Source organism: Helianthus annuus, chromosome 7, assembly GCF_002127325.2.
Source record: "Helianthus annuus cultivar XRQ/B chromosome 7, HanXRQr2.0-SUNRISE, whole genome shotgun sequence".
In the NCBI taxonomy this organism is placed as follows: Eukaryota; Viridiplantae; Streptophyta; class Magnoliopsida; order Asterales; family Asteraceae; genus Helianthus; species Helianthus annuus.
Window position 1 is genome coordinate 144,060,725 of NC_035439.2, and position 21,973 is coordinate 144,082,697.

Here is a 21,973-nt window from a genome sequence, read left to right on the forward strand (position 1 = left end):
ATCCCAAGTTTCACTGATTGGCCAGTAATAATCCCAACTTCAAAAATTGCCTACAACAGTCCCAACTTGTAAGATTTTGGCCACCAATGATCCTTGTCTAACTGGGTTATAACCCAGTTAGCTTTTTGAAGTTTTGAGCGGCGGAGAAGGTCACTAGAGGTTGGAGATGACAAGTGGTGGTCTCCTTTGGTGGTTTCAGGGGTAAAGAAGGTCGTCGGAATAAGTTGCAGGTCACCGGAGTTGCGTAGATGGTGGAAATTTTAAACTTTTGAGAAGTGGAGAAGATTACAGGAGGTCGGAGATGATTGGTGGTGGTCTCGTTTGGTGGTTTCAGGGGTAAAACGGGTCGCCGGAATAAGTTGCAGGTCACCAGCCCAACAAGATTATAACCCAGTTAGACAAGGATCACTGGTGGCCAAAATCTTACAAGTTGGGACTGTTGTAGGCAATTTTTGAAGTTGGGATTATTACCGGCCAATTAGTAAAACTTGAGATTATTAAAATCCAATACCCCTTATCATTATCCTTATTATTATTATTACTATTTACTTAATTATCCAATAAACATAACATCCATTCCTTCTTAATTATTTAAGATTTCTGTGACGAAGACTAAGAAAAACGGGGGACTTGGGATTTCTAAGTTAAGGGATGTAAATTTTGCCCTTCTGGCTAAATGGGCGTGGAGATTTAAGACTCAAAAGGGTAGCATTTGGCGTAAAGTGGTGGAGTTGGTTCATGGTGGGAGAGGTCGGTGGGTGTTCTTGCCTAATAATCGTGGATTCAAAGGTTGTTGGATTTCCATGGTCAAGGAGATGGAAAGACGGTCGTTAAAAAGGAAGGCGTTCGCCTCTTTTATAACGGCTAAGGTGGGTAACGGCTTGTCGGTTAATTTTTGGTCCGACCTTTGGGTTGGATCGACAATTTTAAAACATCGGTGGCCTAATCTTTAAAAAATAGATCGAGATAAAGATTGTACGGTAGCGGAGCGGTTTATACAGGATAATGATGGGACGCGATTTTGTCCGAGGTGGAAACGGGGTTTGGTTTCGATCGCGGAGTTTTCAGAATTGCAAGATACTCAGTTTCTTTTATCTAATGTTGCTTTAACAGGTTCAAAGGATAAATGGTTATGGGGAGCGGATGTTAAAGATTCCTTCACAGTGGCGATGGTTAAACAATTATATAGAGAGGATAATGAGGTGGGCCGTGACCATAAAATGCGATGGGAGTCTTGGGTGCCGTCGACGGTGAATATCTTTGTTTGGAGAGCTGAAATGGATCGTATTCCAACTAAAGCGGCTTTGATTAGACGAAGGATAAACATTCAAGATGGTGCGTGTGCCTTGTGCGGTTTCGGAGAGGAAGACGTGATGCATCTTTTCACGGGGTGTAGTTTTGCTTTTGGAGTCTGGGATTCAGTTGGCCGTTGGTGTAATATTATGCCTATTATGGCTTTTGATTTTAAAGATTTGTTGGGCATTCACGAGCAGGTTTCCGGGTGCAAGTGGGCGAAAAAAGTGATTAGAGGTATCGTTATGATTTCTTGTTGGGTGTTATGGATAAAGCGGAATGATAAAGTTTTCCACGGCTCTTCTCCGAAGGTTGTTGATGCGGTTGCTTTAGTCAAATCTGGGTCTTTTTTGTGGTTAAAAAGTAGGTCTAAATTTTCCGACTTATTATGGAAAGACCGGGTGCATAATCCTTTGTATATGATGTAAGTTGGTTGGTTGGCGGCCCTTGCTTCGAGGGCTTGCCTTGTTTGTTTTCTTAATAAAGTTCACTGTTAAAAAAAAAATTTAAGATTCCTCCATTATGGCAATATAAATCAACACATAAATTCTTAAAAATTAATGATATTTTAAACTATAAATAATATAAAACACTGTGATTATAATAAAATATATGAATGAAAAATCAACATAGTATCAATTATTTAGTATCTATTATTATATGATATTATACATGGGTAGGGCTAGATAGAAAACCCTATCTATATAAAAAACCCTAGAAAACCCAACCTCCCGACATTTTTTTTTTTGAAAAAAATAACACATGTAATATACATGTTTTTAAGAGTTTTGGGCCAAAAAAATCAAAAAAGCGCCGAAGGGATAATTTAAAAAAAAAAAAATTTCAGCAACTTTCAGCATTTTTGTCTAACACATGTTAGGCACTGAATTTTGTTTATTTTTTAAAAAAAAATCCCTTCGGCGCTTTTTTGTTTTTTGTTTTGGCCCAAAACACTCTAAAACATGTATATTACATGTGTAATTTTTTTCAAAAAAAAAAAAATGTCGGGAGGTTGGGTAAAAATGGGGGGAGATTTGGGTTTTCAGAGTTTTCTAAGAATTTTAGGGTTTTTTGTCTAGCATTACCCTATTATCTATTATCTATATATATTAATAAGTTATATTTATATTTGTATTTATATTTATTTATTATTTATTAATTTATAACATTTGAGAAATAGTGTCTATTTTTTTTTGTTGTCCTTTGCTAATGGTTTTTTTTCTATTTTTTCTTTTGGTGAACTATAATATTATTTATTTTTATTATAAAACTTCGGATCTTAATGGTAATGGGTCGGGTTTGGGACGGGTTTAAGTAATCCCAAACCCAAACCCGATTAGATAAGCTTGTCCCAAACCCGTCGGGTTTTTAGCGGGTAAATACCCATTGGGTATCGGGTATACCCGCGGGTTTCGGGTAAACCCATTAATTTAAAAAGATTACTCATTTGGTATACTCATCTTAAAACTCATTGGGTATCTATCGGGTAACTACTAACCGGTTACATTTTGTATTGTTATTATAAAAATATATATCAAATAACTACAATGTATACGGAATAGAATACCTACATGTGTAAAAAATGGATGTATCATATATATACATATTAATAATATAAAAGAAATTATATCGGGTATACAATCGGGTAAACGGGTACACTTTATCGGGTAATTGGGTCGGGTAAACGGGTATATCACTAAATCCCAAACCCGTCCCAAACCCGCGAAAAAAATAAAAACTATTCCCAAACCCGTCCCAAACCCGATTAACCGACCCCAAACCCGTCCCAAATGTGTCGGGTTTCGGGTTTACCCATCGGGTTCGGGTTTGATTGCCATCCCTAGACTTATAACTTTCCCCATAGTTAAAGAGTTAAATGCCCGGATAGTCCCTGTGGTTTGGCCTTTTTTCACCTTTAGTCTTTAACTTTCTAAAATTACAGCAATAGTCCCCAACTTTTTCAATTTCGTTCCCGGATAGTCCCCAACTTTTTCAATTTCGTTCCCGGATAGTCCCTAGCGCAGATGGAGGTTAGTCTTTTCAATTAAGTGGGTGTGAAATGACTTAAATACCCCTACTATTAAAAATAAAAAAAATAAAATTAAAATAAATTAAACCAATCAATAATGAAAATTAAGTTAAAACTTTAAAATAATAAAAAAAAAAACTACCCACACCCCAAGTCGTCTTCGTCTTCTTCCCCTATCACCACCACAATCGCCGTCTACTACCTCCGGCAACCACCCTCCACTATCACCTTTTAGTTTCTCCTACAACTCACCTGTTACTTCACACTACACCCCCTATCTTTTTACAGAATCGCCATCCCCATCGTTATCAAGTTATCAAAGAACCACCATCACTACCATGTTCAAAGTAGCGCCACCGGCCTCCCCATGTTCAAATCAAAATGGTCCGATTCAGCATCCCCATCGTCATTGATGTGTAATGATTTTCATATTTGTAATGATTCAGCATCCCCATCGCGTTGACCTGTGACAATTTTCAAATGTACTACATAATGACTTTTGTTTTCCGATTTGATCTCAACGATGACCTGGCATCTGATCAGATGTCCGATTAGTTCTAGTTTCTTGGGTGGATTGATCAACAAATGGACTACGTTTGTTGCTAATTAACCGATTAGATTCAATGTGTTGGGCAAATGGGTATGAATTTGTAACAATCCACTTTATGTGGGTCTTACTTTGATTCATGGAGCTACTGCAAAAAGGTGCAGGTGGGTTTTTTGTTTTTTGATTTGTAGAATGTAGACCCAATAAAGAAGAAGAATGGGGAAGTTGAAGTGGTCGCCAGAATAATGGGGTAGCGACAATTCAGAGTGAAGGGTTGGGTACGGTGGTGAAAGTTGGATGGTGGTTAGAGGGGGTAATCTTGACCCAAAGTCTTCCAAGTGGGTCAGTTTAGGTTGCTTTTAAAATTATATGGGTTGGTTTGGATAAGATGTTTTAACTAAATGGGTCACAATAGGTCACTTGAAATTCCATCTTGTTATTTTCGGGTCAAAGCGGGTTGACAACATTAAAGAAATGGGTCGATGTGGGTTAGTGTCTTAAAGAAACGGGGCAGGTTTCGGATCGGAATGGGTTTCGAGCCGGCACAAGTATCCGCACGAGACGGGTTACGGCACGGAACGGATTTTGGATCGGAACGGGTTTAGTTTGAATTGAGTTACGGGCCGAGACGGGTTTTGACGCTAGCCGTTTCGACGCGAGCCGTTTCGATCTGAGCCGTTTCGACCCGAGCCGTTTCGACGCGAACCGTTTCGACCTGTACCGTTTCGACGCGAGTCGTTTCGACCTGTACCGTTTCGACGCATACCGTTTCGACCTGTACCGTTTCGACGCGTACCGTTTCAATCTGTATCATTAGGATAACACTCTTCTTCTATAAACTTTTGACATACTGTTTCAACCTACAATTTCTTACAAGAATTATATTCTTAACAAGCAAAGAGTTTCTATAAACATAAAAGTTACCAATTAACCCTCTCACGATTCTTAGACAACATTTTGAATCCTCGACCAGAATGTCATCATAATAGACACTATCTCGGAAGTAGAATCAACATCGTGAGAATATTTGTTGGATTTAATCAACATATTCTCTGCAGATGATGGATATAATAAAGTTTCATGAGCTTTGTTCTAATCATTGCAAGATGTGAACTTCGCAGTGAATTTATACTGGAAATTTCATCAGTGATGCAAAGATGATATTATGAAGAGCTGAAGATGGATTCACTTGATGTACAATCTCTCTTTTTTAAAAAAAAAAAAACATTTTTTAACCAAACCGACCCGACCCAACCTGAAACTCATTCTGACCCGAACCCGTTCTGACCCGAACCCGTTTTGACCCGAACCAAAACAACCCTTATTTTAATTGACCCGTTTCGACCCGAACCCGTCTTGACCCATGACCCGACCCGACCCAACCCGACCCGATCCGTTTGCCAGGTCTAATGGTGGTAGTGGTGAAAGGTGGAGATGGTGGTGGTGGTGAAGAATTAGGAAGAAGAGGTGTGTTTGGATTGAAGATGAATCTAAATATGAGAAAGAAGAGGTGTGTTTGGATTGAAGGTGGTTATTGATTTAAAGTTTATTTTTTAATAGTAAGGGTATTTAGGTCATTTCACACCCACTTAACTGAAAAGACTAACCTACATCCGCGTTAGAGACTATCCGGGAACGAAATTGAAAAAGTTGGGGACTATAGCTTTAATTTTAGAAACTTAGAGACTAAAGGTGAAAAAGGCCAAACCACAGGGACTATCCGGGCATTTAACTCATAGTTAAATGAGTTTAGATTTTTATCAGTTTTTGTTTGGACTTTTTCCTTATATATGATCGTCGTTCGGTTGCTACTTAGCACGTTGTTTGGTCCTTCACTTTTTAACATGTATCGATATTGTATTGAGAAATAGTGCATATTTTGTCTTTTGAGGGTTTGTCCTTTGTGTTTATGTTTTTTTTCTTTTTGTTTTGGTGAACTTTAATGTTTTTCATTTTCTTCGTAGTTAATTGAGTTTAATTTTTTTTATTAGTTTTTGTTTTACGTTTTTTTCATGGATATGATCGTTGTTTGGTCGCTACTTAGTACGGTGTTTAGTGGTCACATTTGATCCCTCAAGTTTTTTTTAGTCCTCGACTTTTTAATATGTGTCGGTATAAATTCGACTTTATCTACGTTTCACGTCACGTAAGCCGCTTTTTGTTAGAAATTCGTGTTTTAATATCATTTTGATCGTTGTTCGGTTACTACTCGGCTGGTAGCACGGTTTTACATCATCTTCCTGCAACGCGGGGGCTAAAGACTAGTAATATAATAATGTCTTATATATTAATAGTTGATATATTTGATGTTTAACTTCAGGGGACCTATTTCACCATCTATGTACTAAAGAGCACTGCCTACTTGTATCTGCTAGCCATTCTTGTTCCCATTGTTGCCCTTTTGGGTGACTTTCTGTATCAAGGGTGAGCTTTTCTTTCTGTTGTATTTAACGGGGAGTTGGTTAATTTAACTTTAACGTATTAGTAGGGGTGCAAACGAGCTGAGCCGAGCCCGGGCTCGACCAGGCTCGATCTCGGTTAACTTATGAGATCAAAACCGGGAAAAAACGTAAAATAAAGACACGTATTTCTTACGCCAGGCAACTCACATGACGTAAAATGTAGACGAAGTCGAATTTATGCCAACAACTTTATTGAAGTTTAGGGGTTGTATGACAACTTTATTGAAGTTTAGGAGTAGAAACATAAATTGGTTAAAGAAAAAATAGAATAATTAAACATTAATGGGTTTAAATAAAAGTTTACACTAAAGGACGAGATAGATTAAAAGATAAAATAACTACTAGTGCTCCTCTTAATGAAAACTAATATTACAATAAGGCTCAACGAGCCTGACGAGCTTCACATGTCAGGCTAGAGCTCGGGATCGATAAATAAATGTGCTTTATTTTAGGCTCAGGCTCGGCTCGTTTGCACCCGTACGTATTATATATTCTTATGTTCCCCTTAAAGTCAAAGGGAACAAGATGTAATATGAACGATTGGATGAAGATATGTAGGGTTGTAAACGAACCGAACGAACACGAACAAGGCTTTGTTCGTGTTCGTTTGTTAAGGAAATAAATGTGTTCACGAACGGTTCATGAACACTTACCGAACGAGATTTTATGTTCGTGTTTGTTCATTAAGAAAATGAGCGTGTTCACGAACACAAATGTAACGTTCCCATTTTTATCATATAAGAATTACTGGTTTGGTTAAATTTATTGACCACTAGTAACTAGTAACTAGTTTATTATTAATATAAATAGTCAACTCAAATAGTTTTAAACACTATTTTATATAATTGGTTGAAATATTATACCAATTAATTGGCCTATGTATGGGTAACCTGTCTAATAAAAATAAAAGTATATAAAAAGTTATATTATTAAGACAGGTATATTACGGGTAGGTTAAATGCTAGAAATATGAAGTTCCTAGACGGGCCTAGGAACCCTATAATAATAAAATTATAGAAATACATTGTATTTTGAACCTACTCTATTTTAATAAGACTGAGACCCAAATGTAGACAAAAATATTCTCGTTCTAAATACATATTTATTATTTTCTAGAAAACCATACTTTAAAAGTTATAAGCACCAAATAAGTAAAGCAGTTAAATTAATTATATATATAATAAAATATAAAAATAAACTTACATGTAAGTTTGTATACGTTTACTTTAAAGAAAGAAAATAAATAAAAAGAATTTTAGCTAACTTTTACATCATATAGGATATTTGTAGTATGCATATATTAAATTGTAGTATGCATATATTAATAGGTACGTGTCCTCAAAAGAAGTATACACTCTTAGAAAGTTGACATGTATCAAGTATTAGCATTAATTGAAAGATGGACGTGTATGATTGCTGTCAAAAGGAGGCCAAACTTCTTCTCCAAGAAACTTGTAAATTCAATATAAATAGGCCACATATTTGTTCACTTGCGGCTGACATCCTTGCTTTCTATCATTTACATTTCTTTCTATTCATATACATATATTTGTTTTTTTTCCCTGTCTTATTTAGTAACTATACTAAAGCCCTGTCCTGTTTTAAGCATTGTAACTCCCGATCACCGCTACCCTTTTCGATCGATCTGAGTCCCATAACGCATGTCAAGGCTCTGCCCGACTAAGTTCGTTTGGATTCTATCTCGGAACTTCGAATTAGGGTACTATACTTAACACGAGTGCATTATATATTTTTTTATATCTTAAAAATTATACCCAAAATTTATACCAGGAGTCCTTCTAGTTGAACCCTAAAGTTACACAGTGGGTCCATTCCTTTTTCTCACCATTTTATTCTCTTTTTGTGAGCTACCCAAAACTATTATTTATTATTTCTATTTTATTACCAAACTTTTATAAAAAGTCATGCCTATTATTATTTTACCCAATAGGGAACCATAATTGAGACACTTAAGTAATCCTGCACAACTCCTTAAATTTTCGTAGCAATCAGAATCAGGATCAGGGCCCCTAAAATTCCGGGGGGGCAAAACCCTAGTTACGATTATCTTCATAACTGATTATAAAATTCGAAAATTTAAAATCTGTCGACACAGCAAGCCTACATGCATGAAGGGCTACCCTATGAAAATAGGGTGGTCACTCGCGTAGCGCGACGCCTAAGGGGGTACCCCCTCGCGCTACGCGACGGTGTCAAATTTTCAGTATAAATAGCAGGGGTTGGGACTTGAATTTTGACACTTGAACGAAGAAAATCGGAGTTACGTAGGTCGAGTTATAAGCAAAACAGTCCAACACACACACACAATTATCGAATCGCTGCCGCAGAACAGGGTAATTACTCAATCGCTATTACGATTCATTCCGGGATCAATATATCCAAGGAATGCCTAAGTGCCGCCCACATTGGGCTATGCTTTATCGTTGTCGATAATTCGATAATGAGCCGAAGCATTGTACTTTGTCGTTGTCGATAATTCGATATACGAGTTGAAGTACTATACTTTGTCGTTTGTCATTTTGATAAATGAGCTGAAGTATTGCACTTGGACATTCATTGTAAAAATTAATCTCGGGGAATTATCGTAACTGCTGTATTGATCATTAACCTGGTTCTTGTAAAATTCGTTAAGATTTGATTTAGGTTTTACACCAATACGTATTCCATTCTGTTAAACCACCAAAAAAAAATACTCCCAACTACACCCTTACAATCAAACAAACTATAAAATCATCAGAAGATCCAGAATAATAAAGGAATGTCTAATTATCGGAAGAAGTAGAATCAGGAAGTTTATTAACTCAATCCTGCATGCTGATTTGTGAGTTATTCTCTTTTTATAAATTCTTTTATCACAGTTTGTGACTATTTACAATACTCCAAATTATTTTCAGAATTATAACTTACAGTGATTAAGTTTATGTGAATCACCAAATTACAGCCGGTATGTGGGGTATTGTGCACATTAGTTGATAATCTTCACCATTGGGGCAGCCATTGGGTGATATGACCATAATCACAGATACCATTGGACGTATGGGCCAATGGATCGAGTGGTAAAGTACTGTGGGTAGTTGGTTGATATCAGAGACATTGTAAAAGATCTTACCACTGTGAATTATAATAAATGCGTCATTTTCCAGTAACTAGAATAATTCACTCAGTATTTCCCGCTGACAAAATCTTTTTAAAACGCGTTTCAGGTAATTACAATAGATTGGAGTAAGGATTGGATCCGACACTGAAGGACTTCAAGAAGTGGCTTATTTTCAAATTAAGAAATACTGTTTTTATTTAAAAGCTACCTTTGTAAAACATGGAATTTATCCCATCTTTTTAAATAAAATCCGGTGTTTCTAAACTCTGATATTTTTCCTAACTCACGGTCCTGATGAAATTTCCGCTGCAATGTTTTTCAAAATAATCACCGGTACCACTGGACTGCTCACGGCACCGATTCCGGCCAGGGTGGGGTCGGGGGTCGTGACAACAAATAAATTTGGTGAACGCAACGATGGATAAAGGTGGATGGCCCAAAGAGCAGCACTGGAACTTGAATCCCTTATTGTGGAACGGGGGTCGATCGTGTTCGTCAATGTAAATAATGAGAAAGGAAAGGGGAAAGATGCATAAACAAGGTGAAATAGGGTTTTCTAGTTTAATTGTTAGGGTAATAAATTAAATAAAAATTTAATAATATAAAACGTACATATAAAATACCTGAAAGTACAAAAATCTTTAATTGAAACACAAACAAACGAACATAAACGAATGTAGATGAATGAATGTTCACGAACACCTTATCGAACGTTCACGAACACAACTGAACGAACGAGACATCTGTTCATGTTCGTTCATTTAACTAATCGAACAATATTTCTTGTTCATGTTCGTTCGTTTATTAAACGAACGAACACAAACAAACTTCCTGCCGAACGGTTCACGAACTGTTTGTTGAACGTTCAGTTCGTTTACAGCCCTAAAGATATGGTTAAATCCTGACTCTTGTAATTCAAAGAAACCTTCTAGAAGAGGAGGTTTTTTTTAGTTTCATTTTGATAGAAGTTTTTTTTTTTAACGGTCAATAAACTCAATCTCGAGCACTCTTGGGGCACCCACTGGACAAACGGAGTACTCTGAGAGTAACCCGAGTCCACCACCAATTCTGGGAAAAACCCGGTAACCCACCCGTCTGTAGGCACGACAGTGAAATTACCAGTAAAACCCGTTTGGCTCAAGGATCCAACCCAGACCACCAGTGCCTCAGTCTAGTCTAGTCTAGTCTTCACCGTGTTAAAACCAAGGTTCTATTCATCGGAATAACCACTCCCTGTTCAAACCTTTTACCCAAAAATGTCTTCCTCTTCATTTTCACTCTTATTTCTTGCATAGATTTGAAGGTAAATCTTCCTAATTTTGAATTTAGGTTTAGTTTTGGATTTTAGTTCACAAAGAAGAATCGGAGAGGAGGTTAGAAGATCTAACTAACGGAAGTAGAAAGAAGTAGGGTGATGGATGAGCGCACTAGATCATGGTGTGTTATAATGCGAGCTCTTATCTTGTGTGTTTCTGTCTTTTTCGTTTCCATTTTGCTTTCTGATCATGTGAAGTTGTTGCCATACTGCAGAGTACGTAATTCGTAAAGGCAAAACTCGGATATTTATTGTTTGTAAAGGAGATGCTGATTCACAGTCATTCAGCTAAGAGAGAATTAGTGACAGAACATACAGTTGAATGATGTACATTAATTGCAGAGGATTCCATTAGAAGAAGCATGGTTTATAGAGATTTTCCAGTAATTATTTCGAGTGTTGACATGTAGACACCATATATAAGAATGGATGTTAAGGGGTAAATGGGTCAATTTGAGACTTATAAGACCACCCGTAGTGGGGCGTGATTTTTAAAAATTTTTCAAAAAAAACGCCTTATAACGCCCTCGCCGCCATTACACAGGGCGTTACCGGGCGTTATTTTTCAAAAAAAAATGAATGTGGCGTGATTATTAAAACGCCATTTTGCAATTGTTGGAGCTTTGACTTGTGTTGACCCACCAATGAGAAATCACTTTGTTTTTTTTTTTTATTTTTTATTTTTTTTATTTTTTGTTTAAGGATTGAAAGGGACATTATTTGGGCATTATTCCCACTACGCCAATTTTGCAATAACGCCCCATGCTGACTGGGTTGCCACGTGTCGGATAATGCCCCATGGTGGGGGCATTATATTTCTTAACCACTACACATGGTCTAACTAACTAATTGTGTTTAGGGGATGGTCTTCATGTACATTTTTTTTACAGTTTAATAACCTTTGTGTCCCTTATGTATACATTTAAACCTATAGGAAAAAGTTATTGTATAACGTCATCGTGTCTAAGGTTATTGTATCTTGATTCTCATTCCTTTATATATCATTATACCATTAATATACCCATCCACCGGACAAGTATAGAACTAGTTGGGGTATGTTGGTTAAAAAGTCCTCAAATGTGTGACCTTAGTTTTGTTCCCATACTGATTCATATGTTGTTCTTTAAAAATGATTGTGCATGATTTCAGGGCTCAGAGATGGTTCTACCCATATGATTACCAAATTGTTCAGGAAATCCACAGACACGAGCCAGAGTCTATCGGTGCGGGATTACCAGAAGAGGAAAGGAGGTATGCCTTTGCCCTACTTCCAAGGGAAAAGTCAAAGCACACGGGTTTTGCCTTCGACTCACCCGGGTACGAGTGCGACACAGCAGGGCGTTAGTGCTCCACAGAAACCTTGGGATGTGATTCGACGAGCCAGCATGAAACCTAAGTCGAAATCACCTCGAACCAGTCGTCATTAGAAGTTAAGCTGTACACAAAAACAAAGACACAATTAGAGAATTATTGTTATTATCTACTTATTTGGCAGTTGAATACATTTTTGTAAGTTTTAACAAAAAGATGTATAATTTGATGTGAGTAGAACCTTATTAGTGATATAATGATTCTTTGGTTCTTCTTTTCTTTACCTTTGGGGTTGGTCTGTTATAAATATATTTTTCTTTACCTTTGGGGTTGGTCTGTTATAAATATATTGCATAGTAGCAATGTGTGTGTGTGTGTGTTCAACGGTAATTAGATGCAAGAGATGAGAGTCGTGGATGGTCTTATGCTCGATCATCCGTTTTTGGTTTCCGTAGGATCAGACAGAAAAGACTTCAGTACAGGATTTCAACGGCACATGTTTAGTTTTGTTTAGAGTAGTTATTATATATATGGTGAAATATACTAGCAAGATTCATATTTTTATGCATGGATATGAAGAAAGAACCCATTCTATTGTCAAATTGGACAAGTTTGTGGGACAATATTCTCTAATTTTTAAAATCCGTTAATAACAATAACAATTATTAGTGTGACATCTTCAAATTTCAGTTATAAGGCTCAACACACATTGATGTTGACTATCGTTGACCATTTGAACAACCTAACTTTCATCTTGACATAACAGGCCCCTGAACTTCTGTTTTAGTTAAAGCCTCTATCTTTCTGTGACTTTACACTTTCAACCCAAACTTTATAAACATCAATACACAGTGATATTAATAGCAACTTTATTAAAAAAAAAGTATTAATAAAAGTATAATTTAAACTAACAATTAAGAAAATGTTATTATTCAAAATATAGAAGGAAATGTTTAATTGAGTATAATGACACTCTATAATTATAACAAAGATGGAAGGAAATGTTTAATGAAGTAAAGGTGACAAATTCTTGTTAATATGCATGGATTATAAATATGTATTAAATTCATACATCTTCTTCAACCTCACTTCATCACCACTTCAACACACACCTCTTCTTCATTGTTCAAAGTGCTAGATTCTTCATTCTTTTGCTTTTGCTGTGACTAGATTGCATTTAACATGGTAAGTAATTCTTTCATCAATGTATGTAATTGCAGCTATTAACGGCTTCTAACAACCCAACTTTCATCTTGACATAACAGGCCCCTGAACTTCTATTTTAGTTAAATCCTCTAACTTTCTGTCACTTTACACTTTCAACCCAAACATTAACACACATTGATTGACTCACTCTGTTGATTTTATTGCTGTTGACTGTCGTTGACCATTTGAACAACCTAACTTTCATCTTGACATAACAGGCCCCTGAAATTCTGTTTTAGTTAAAGCCTCTAACTTTCTGTCACTTTACACTTTCAACCCAAACTTTATAAACATCAATACACATTGACTTTATCACCCTGTTGACTTTATTGGTGTTGACTATTGTTGACCATTTGATTTTCCTATCTTAATAATCAACAGGTTTCGATTTGCATGCCCCATTGGTATTTCACTTGTTTTTTTAAAGGCCAGCAAACTTTATTATTTATGAAACTGAGCAAACTTTATTATTATGAAACTGAGAAGCATACATATAACTTAGAGTTAATTACACAAATGGGTCCTGTGGTTTATACCTAATTTCGCCTTTGGGTACTAACTTTTTATTTTAAGAGATTTAGGTTCTATGGTTTCAATTTTGTAACACCTTTGGGTACTAACACCAAAATTAGTTAATTAATGACTAAAATACCCTTACATTTTTTTAAGTTTATCAATGTAACACATTTGGGTACTAACACCTAATTTTATTTAAGTTTAAATCAATTTTACAAAATCTATTTATTTTTTTTATTTTCATCTTTTTATTATATCTCTTAATTAACATAAAGTCTATTTATTTTTTTTATTTTCATATTTTTATTAAATTTCTTATTTAACATAAAATCTACTTGTTACACCAGTATTTTTTTAAATAGATTTTTTAAATAAAATCTACTAGCTATATAGTTTTATGTAAATTAAATTTCTTACTAGTTTTAAATAATGTAAACCTTACTCGTTTTGAATTTTGGATATATATGATTGATAATAATAATAATAAATATCTTTCATGTAAAAAAAATTAAGCCATTTTTAACTCGTTTTTTGTTCATTTACATTTTACTATTTTAGAAAGATATTTAATATACATAAAATCTACTAGTTGCACCAGTAAAATCTACTAGCTATATAGTTTTATGTAAATTAAATATCTATTTTACAAAAAAAGGAGTTAAAAAAAGGCTTAAATTTTTTTAGTTTTATCTAAAATACCTAGCTATATAGTTTTATCTAAAATACCTAGCTATATAGTTTTATGTAAATTAAATATCTTTCTAAAATAGTAAAATGTAAATGAACAAAAAAACTAGTTAAAAAAGGCTTAAATTTTTTTACATGAAAGATATTTATTATTATCAATCATTCAATCCAAAATTGAAAACAAAAATTTAATTTACATAAAACTATATAGCTAGTAGATTTTATTTAAAAAATATATTTAAACAAATACTGGTGTAACAAGTAGATTTTATGTTAAATAAGAAATTTAATAAAAATATGAAAATAAAAAAAATAAATAGAGTTTATGTTAATTAAGAGATATAATAAAATAATGAAAATAAAAAAATAAATAGATTTTGTAAAATTGATTTAAACTTAAATAAAATTAGGTGTTAGTACCCAAATGTGTTACATTGATAAACTTAAAAAAATGCAAGGGTATTTTAGTCATTAATTAAGTAATTTTGGTGTTAGTACCCAAAGGTGTTACAAAATTGAAACCATAGAACCTAAACCTGTTAAAAAAAGAAGTTAGTACCCAAAGGCGAAATTATGTATAAACCACAGGACCCATTTGTGTAATTAACTCTATAACTTATTTTTGTGATTCAGATACAAGAAATGTGAAATGAAAGTTGTGTTTTAATTGCAGGATGAATTGAAAAAATGTGAGATACAAGATGAACAGCCTTGCAAACATCGAGTGCTTGTCGTAGCCAATCGCCTTCCTGTATCAGCGGTACAGAAGGGTGATGCATGGCAGCTTAAAAAGAGTGACGGCGGCTTAGTCAGCGCCCTTCCAGGTACGTTCTCTCGTTTTCGAAGGAAAGAGTTTAAACTAATGGGCTGAAATATTTTGAAGGGATAACGGAGATTGAAACAAGATGGATCGGATGGGCTGGTGTGAATGTTCCCGGTGATACAGAACGCAAATCTCTTACAGAATCTTTGGCCCAGATGGTTTGTTCAATACATCCATCATCTTTAGTTAGGGGTGTGAATTTCTGACACGACCCGAAAACACGACACGAACCTAACACGGAATTCGCGGATTTGGGTTTAGTCTAAACGGATTCGGGTCAGTTTCAGGTTGAAACCGCGAACCCGTTTAGCTAAACGGGTCAGGTTCGGGTCAACCTGGTCAGGTTGACGGGTTGACCCATTTAACCCATTTATATTAAAATTATATTTTTACAATATGTTTTATGTCATAATTTGATTAGGTGTATAATTTTATGTCATAAATATAACTTAAAAAGGGAAATTGACATAATATTTTATGATTTTAATGTAATTTTATTATATAAATTTGTGTTTTTTGTAGTACATGTTAATTTTCATATATTAATTTGTTGAAAAAAATAAAAAAATAAAAAAATTCGGGTTGAATGGGTCGGGTTCGGGTCAGCCTGAGAATATCCGGGTCGGGTTCGGGTTCATATGTATGACACATTTTCGGGTTCGGGTCGGGTTGAACCCGCCAACCTGCGAACACGACCCGTTTAGCACCCCTATCTTTAGTTTATATAGCTTACAATTAAAAAAAGTTCCATCTTTTATAGTCATATGTTGATCACTTGATTTGCAGAGATGTGTGCCGGTCTTTCTTGATGAAGACCTTGTCCGTTTATATTACAACGGCTACTGCAACAACATAATGTGGCCACTTTTTCATAGTCGGGGACTTGCTCAAGACGATGGGCTTGACGCTTATGTTAATTTCCAATCACAGTTTGATGCATACATAAATAAAGGCGAATCAGATGTTTGCAGATGTTATTGAAGAAAATTATCAACAAGGCGATGTTGTTTGGTGCCACGACTACCATCTGATGTTTCTTCCAAGTTTATTAAAAGAAAAGAGACCGAATACGAGAGTTGGTTGGTTTCTACACACACCGTTTCCGTCCTCTGAGACGTATAGGACAATGCCATCTCGATCACAGCTGATAACAGCCGTTCTTGCAGCTGATTTAGTCGGGTAATTACTTATTACCACTGTTGCAGAAATCGGCCTAGGCGGCCGATTAATCGGCGCCTAGGCGCTAGGCGGTCACTTACTGCCTAATTTTGAGCTAGGCGGTCAATTAATCGGTCATGGTCAAAAATCGGTCAAAATCGGTCCTAGGCGGTCAAAATCGGTCCTAGGCGGTCAAAAATCGGATTAATCGGACAATATTAGTCGGTCAAAATCGGTCCTAGGCGGTCAAAATTGGTCAAAATCGAACCATACTATCTGAAACTTGAAGTATTTATGTGAATTTTGAAGTATTATTTTTATATTATTGGGTATATATATATATATAATTTTGAAAAAATACATACAAAAATCCCATTCCGATTAATCCCTAGGCTGTACCTCACCGCCCGACTAGCGCCTAGCGCCTTCTACAACATTGCTTATTACCCCCTGTTTTATATACCAATATATGATATATTATATTGTGGCTATTATAACTCAAGAGGTGTTATTTCCTTAGTTTTCATACTTACGATTACGCGAGGAATTTTATGAGCGCGTGCACACATATTCTCGGGCTTGAGGGGACTCTTGTAGGAGTGCAAGATCAAGGGAGAGTTACTCGTATAGCTGCGGTATATTTGCTTATAAATATCATATTTTTTATTATTAAACTTACTTAATTACTTGTGGTTATCGTCATTTATATTTCTTCAAACCTCAGTATCCTATTGGGATAGATTCTCATAGATTTGTACAAACCGTTCAACTCCTAGAAGTCCAGGATCGTATAAAAGAACTTGAGGGGGGATTTGGCGGTAAAAAGGTGAGTTAATAGAACCCTCTTCTGCATGTGATTTAATAAAAAAAGGTTGCAGAAACTGAAGCTTTTAATCTTGCAGGTAATTCTAGGAGTTGACCGACTTGACGTGATTAAGGGAATACCCGAAAAGTTGCTAGCATTTGAAAAGTTTCTTAAAGACAATCCAAATTGGTGTGATAAAGTTGTTCTAGTGCAGATTGCTGTGCCAACAAGAACCGAAGTCCCTATGTGTATGTTTGGCCATTTTCTTTCTTTCTTTCCTCATTCTACCGTTTATGTTTTCTCTCTTCCTAATGAACATTTTGAATTCTTGACAGATAAAAAGCTTGCACGTCATGTTCATGAAATTGTTGGGCAGATCAATGGAAGATTTGGGAAGCTTACATCGGTGCCGGTTCATTTTTTGGTGTGTCTCTTTGATCCGTCTTCTTTTTTTCATGTTTTCTTTGTGAAATGGCTCGCTTTCTTGTGCATTTTTGCAGGATCAATCGCTTGACTTTAATACGTTATGTGCACTATACGCCGTGGCTGGTATATTATTTTGAGAGTGAATTTCAAGGACTGCCCTTTATCTTTATACACATTTTCAGGCGTTGTCCTTTGTGTTGAAAATTGACGAGTTTTGTCCTTTATGTTTTCATATTATACACGTTTTGTCCTTTAGGCCTAGCCCAGTTAGTTTTTTCAGTTAAATTTGGTCATGTGCTTTGCACATTGAGGGCATTTTTGTCAATTCAAAGGTAAGTTCAACCACAGATTTACTGCTCAAAGCTTCTGCAACCTTTGAATTGACAAAAATGCCCTCATGTGCAAAGCACATGACCAAATTTAACTGAAAAAACTAACTGGGTTAGGCCTAAAGGACAAAACGTGTATAATATGAAAACATAAAGGACAAAACTCGTCAATTTTGAACATAAAGGACAGCGCCTGAAAATGGGTATAAAGATAAAGGACAATCCTTGAAATTCACTCTTATTTTGATAATTCCACTATTATTTTATTTAATAATTAATATAATGCTCACTAAAGTACAATGTGATTAGATGTGGCACTCATTACATCTGTAATGGACGGAATGAATCTTGTAAGCTACGAATTTGTGGCCTGCCAAGCTTCAAAGAAAGGCGTTTTAGTTACGCATACATATTTTAGCGCTCACACCATTGTTTTATCGTAATATAACCAATTTCCATGTTACATTTACATAGTTTGTAGGAGCAGCACAGTCTCTTGGTGCAGGGGCGATTTTGGTAAATCCATGGAATATCACAGACGTAGCTTCTTCGATTCTGTATGCTCTCGATATGCCTTCTGAAGAGAGGGAAAAACGACACAACCATAACTTCATGCATGTCATTACTCATACATGTCAAAAATGGGCTGAAACTTTTCTTAGGTTTGTGTTCTTTAATTTGTGTTTACTTCTTTATATTTTTCTGTAACTAGTTTTTTTTTTTCCTCATATAGTGAACTTGATGATACGGTTGCGGAAGCGCAGCTGAGAACTAAACAGATTCCACCGCAGCTTCAAACTGAACTTGCAGTTGACCGCTATCGGTGTTCGAGTAACCGTATGATCATATTGGTATTGTATCCTATTTTTTTTTATCATATTCGGCTAGCTTTAAAGAAGGGGTAAATGGGTAATTTTACTTTATAGGGGTTCAATGAAACGTTAACCAAACCGGTGAATGCTGATGGAATGGCTGATCAAGTTAAACAAACGGAACTTAATCTACACCCTGAGCTAGAACAGCCTTTAAAGAGGCTTTGTGATGATCCAACGTCAACGGTTGTTATTATAAGTGGGAGCCAGCGTTGCGTACTCGAAAAGGTAACAGGCTTTTTATTTGCAACTGCATTTAAATTTCTTGCTTTTTAGTTGCAACCTGAATTTTGTTGACTCAATGATTCTGCAGAACTTTGAAGATTATAATGTATGGCTTGCAGCCGAACATGGTGTGTTTATAAGAACAACCGACAAGAATTGGTCACAAAACTTGACGAATAATATACATACAGATTGGATCGCGAGCCTGAAGGTGCGTGCATGCGTATTTATGTTTTTTTTCTATTCTGAGTACGCGGGTTAGTAACTGGTCAAACGGGTCAACCATTGGTGTCAGCCCAATGGCCACCAGCCCGCATTCTAACCCGGAGGTGGCGGGTTCGAGTCTTGCTCGTTCCCAATGCCCCTACGGTAGCGGATTTACCCCCAGACTCAGGCTTGCTGGGTGGCAGTCTGCGAGGTGGGATCACCTCGGCGGTTGGGAGGACCGTGGAATATCCCCCCCCCCCCACTGGTCAAACGGGTCAGATGACCCATTATTTTTTCTTGAAATTTTCCAACTTGTTCTTGAAACTTGATGCTGGTTGCAGCATGTTTTCGAGTATTTCACTACGCGAACTCCACGGTCTTACTGTGAGCTTCGCGAGACGTCAATCGTTTGGAGTTATAAGTATTCAGGTTTGTACCCAACTGCATTTCATTAATTTGTAATATTTTGTAACCTCAGGTTATTAACTTTTCCTGTCCTTTTGGTTAAGATTTCGAATTTGGAAGACGTCAAGCAAATGACTTGTTGAATCACTTGAGGAATGGACCCATATCAAATGCTTCAGTAGACATTGTTCAAGGCGAGCGGTCCGTTGAGGTTCGAGTCAATGGTGTCTCAAAGGTTTGACCTTTTTCTCACCCTTTTTAGATGATGCTTTATAGCATGAAACCTGCATTGATATTTGACCACTTTTTTTTTTTTGTGAATTCTATTTAGGGTGTAGGCATACATGGCATTTTAGGTCAAGTTATACGCGACAAAGACATGAAGCTTCCAATCGACTATGTGCTATGTGTCGGTCATTTCCTTCCAAAGGTAATGTCTTGAGAACTTTAAGTTTGAATTAGGGACACTTTGGTCTTTTTGCCTCAGAGATTTTAACAAAATGTAAACACCATCATCTCAAAGATGATTATATAGTTTTTTGTATATATCCCATAGGTTTTTTAACCTGACCCAACCCATTTTGATATGTATCGAAAGATAACCTTTTTGACTCATTATCACGCCTGCGTATTTTGCAACTCAGTGGCGGAACTAGAACATTAACTCAGGGGTATCCAGAATTTTTTTTTTTTACCGTGCAATGATACAATATTAAAAAAAAACAATAAATAAATAAAGTAAAAAATTCTTTTCGACCTCACAAACCGTAGCATTGTTCAAAAATTCCGGCCCGATTCGATTGCGTAAATCCGTCTTGACAAGCTTCAATTTCGAATTTTTTTTTAATTATTTTGGCTATTATTTGGTTATTTGGGCTAATCTAATATGCTATTATTTAGTTATTTGGGCTTATTATTTGGGTTTGTATCATCATCACCAAACTGGGCTTATTATTGGTTTGTAAATTTTTTTTGAGGGGTGTCCTCGTAGTTGTTTCGAGTTGTCCTTAGTAAGAAAATAAAAATTTACACTACCGGAAAAAAGTTGAGCCGTAGCCCGTGCTACGCCTGGACCTTCTTTAGGTCCGCCGCTGTTGCAACTACAAGTATTAATGCATACAATTTGCAATCTCTACTTGACTATGTGCTTATAAATGTTTTAGGACGAAGATATATACACGCTTTTTGATTTGGAGCTTCCTGCTACAACAGCAGCCCCGACCCACTCAAGTTTAGGGAGTCCCATCGACAAGCAGTTTCCAAATCGTTCAGAAGAAGAAACCAAAGCCGACGACCATTCAGGTATAGCTTCAGATAGTGACAATAGCTGCTGCCCCGTGAATAGAAACATGACCATAAATGCATCCAACATGACGTCTATGCTAGATCTCCAGGGTGACAACTACTTGTGTGCAGTTGGAAGACAGCAGTCAACCGCAAAGTATCTCTTGAATTCTTCTGCGGATGTGGTGGCTCTGTTGAAAAAACTGGCAGCTTGAATCATTGTAGATATACGAAGCTATGTTAACTTAGTGAAGATCGAAAGTTAAGCACGTATTTCTTGATGGGCCGCGTTTACGTTATGTTTATTTTAGTTAATGGGTCAGACTTTATTATTATGTTTAGTTTATTTCGGTTGGGCCGTAGGCCATGTTTGTCCAGGTTATTTTTAGTCCAGTATGGGTCAAAGAACAATGTCCGTGTCAGTTTGTTTATAGTCCAGTCCGATAGAAATATGATACGGGTCAAGGGTTTATAAAGCCCAAAGGTGAAACGGTGTGTCTCTTTGTTGTAACTGCTGCAACGGTTATTCAGGATACACCGTTTAAGGAAAAGACGCGACCGTATAGAGGCACCGTTTCACACCTATAAGAACCCTGCATCATTGTTCTATTTCGTAGCGTTGTAACAGACATTTGTTGAAGGTATTCGAAGTCAGTTTATGTTATTATCGAGTGCTGCAAGTATTTCTGTTTGTTTTTCGATCAGTAAGTTTTTTCCATTCAAATCATTCGTATTACTGTTCGTTCATTATTGTTACAATGAAGTTCTGCGATCGTTGTTATATGATTGATTGTGATTGTGAATATAATAACAACCCGGTCCGTTCCGAATGGTCCTGGGTGTCCGACGATTCTGATACCAACACTTAGATTACATTATTGCTGTAAATAATGACGGGCCATGGATTTTTTTCATGGGGTAAAAAAATTTCTTAGGGTTGGAAATCTATCGCTAA

At 36.2% G+C, this 21,973-nt stretch overlaps 1 protein-coding gene and 1 pseudogene across 1 annotated transcript; both read left to right on the plus strand.

Moving 5' to 3' along the window:
- The first annotated feature begins 1,008 nt into the window (after positions 1 to 1,008).
- LOC110867106 lies at positions 1,009 to 1,721 on the plus strand. Its single transcript, XM_035975075.1, has 2 exons — positions 1,009 to 1,030; positions 1,114 to 1,721. Exons 1-2 carry the CDS (start codon positions 1,009 to 1,011, stop codon positions 1,719 to 1,721), a joined length of 630 nt encoding a protein of 209 aa, XP_035830968.1.
- Positions 1,722 to 10,512: 8,791 nt separating this feature from the next.
- On the plus strand, positions 10,513 to 21,389 carry LOC110869010 (annotated as a pseudogene).
- Positions 21,390 to 21,973: the final 584 nt, after the last annotated feature.

What these genes read in the sequence shown, in the direction of transcription:
- LOC110867106 (XM_035975075.1), top strand. Translation starts at nt 1,009, where the DNA reads ATGGGACGCGATTTTGTCCGAG. An exon ending in GGGACGCGATTTTGTCCGAG is followed by an intron (nt 1,031 to 1,113) that starts GTGGAAACGGGG and finishes TTGCTTTAACAG; the next exon opens with GTTCAAAGGATAAATGGTTA.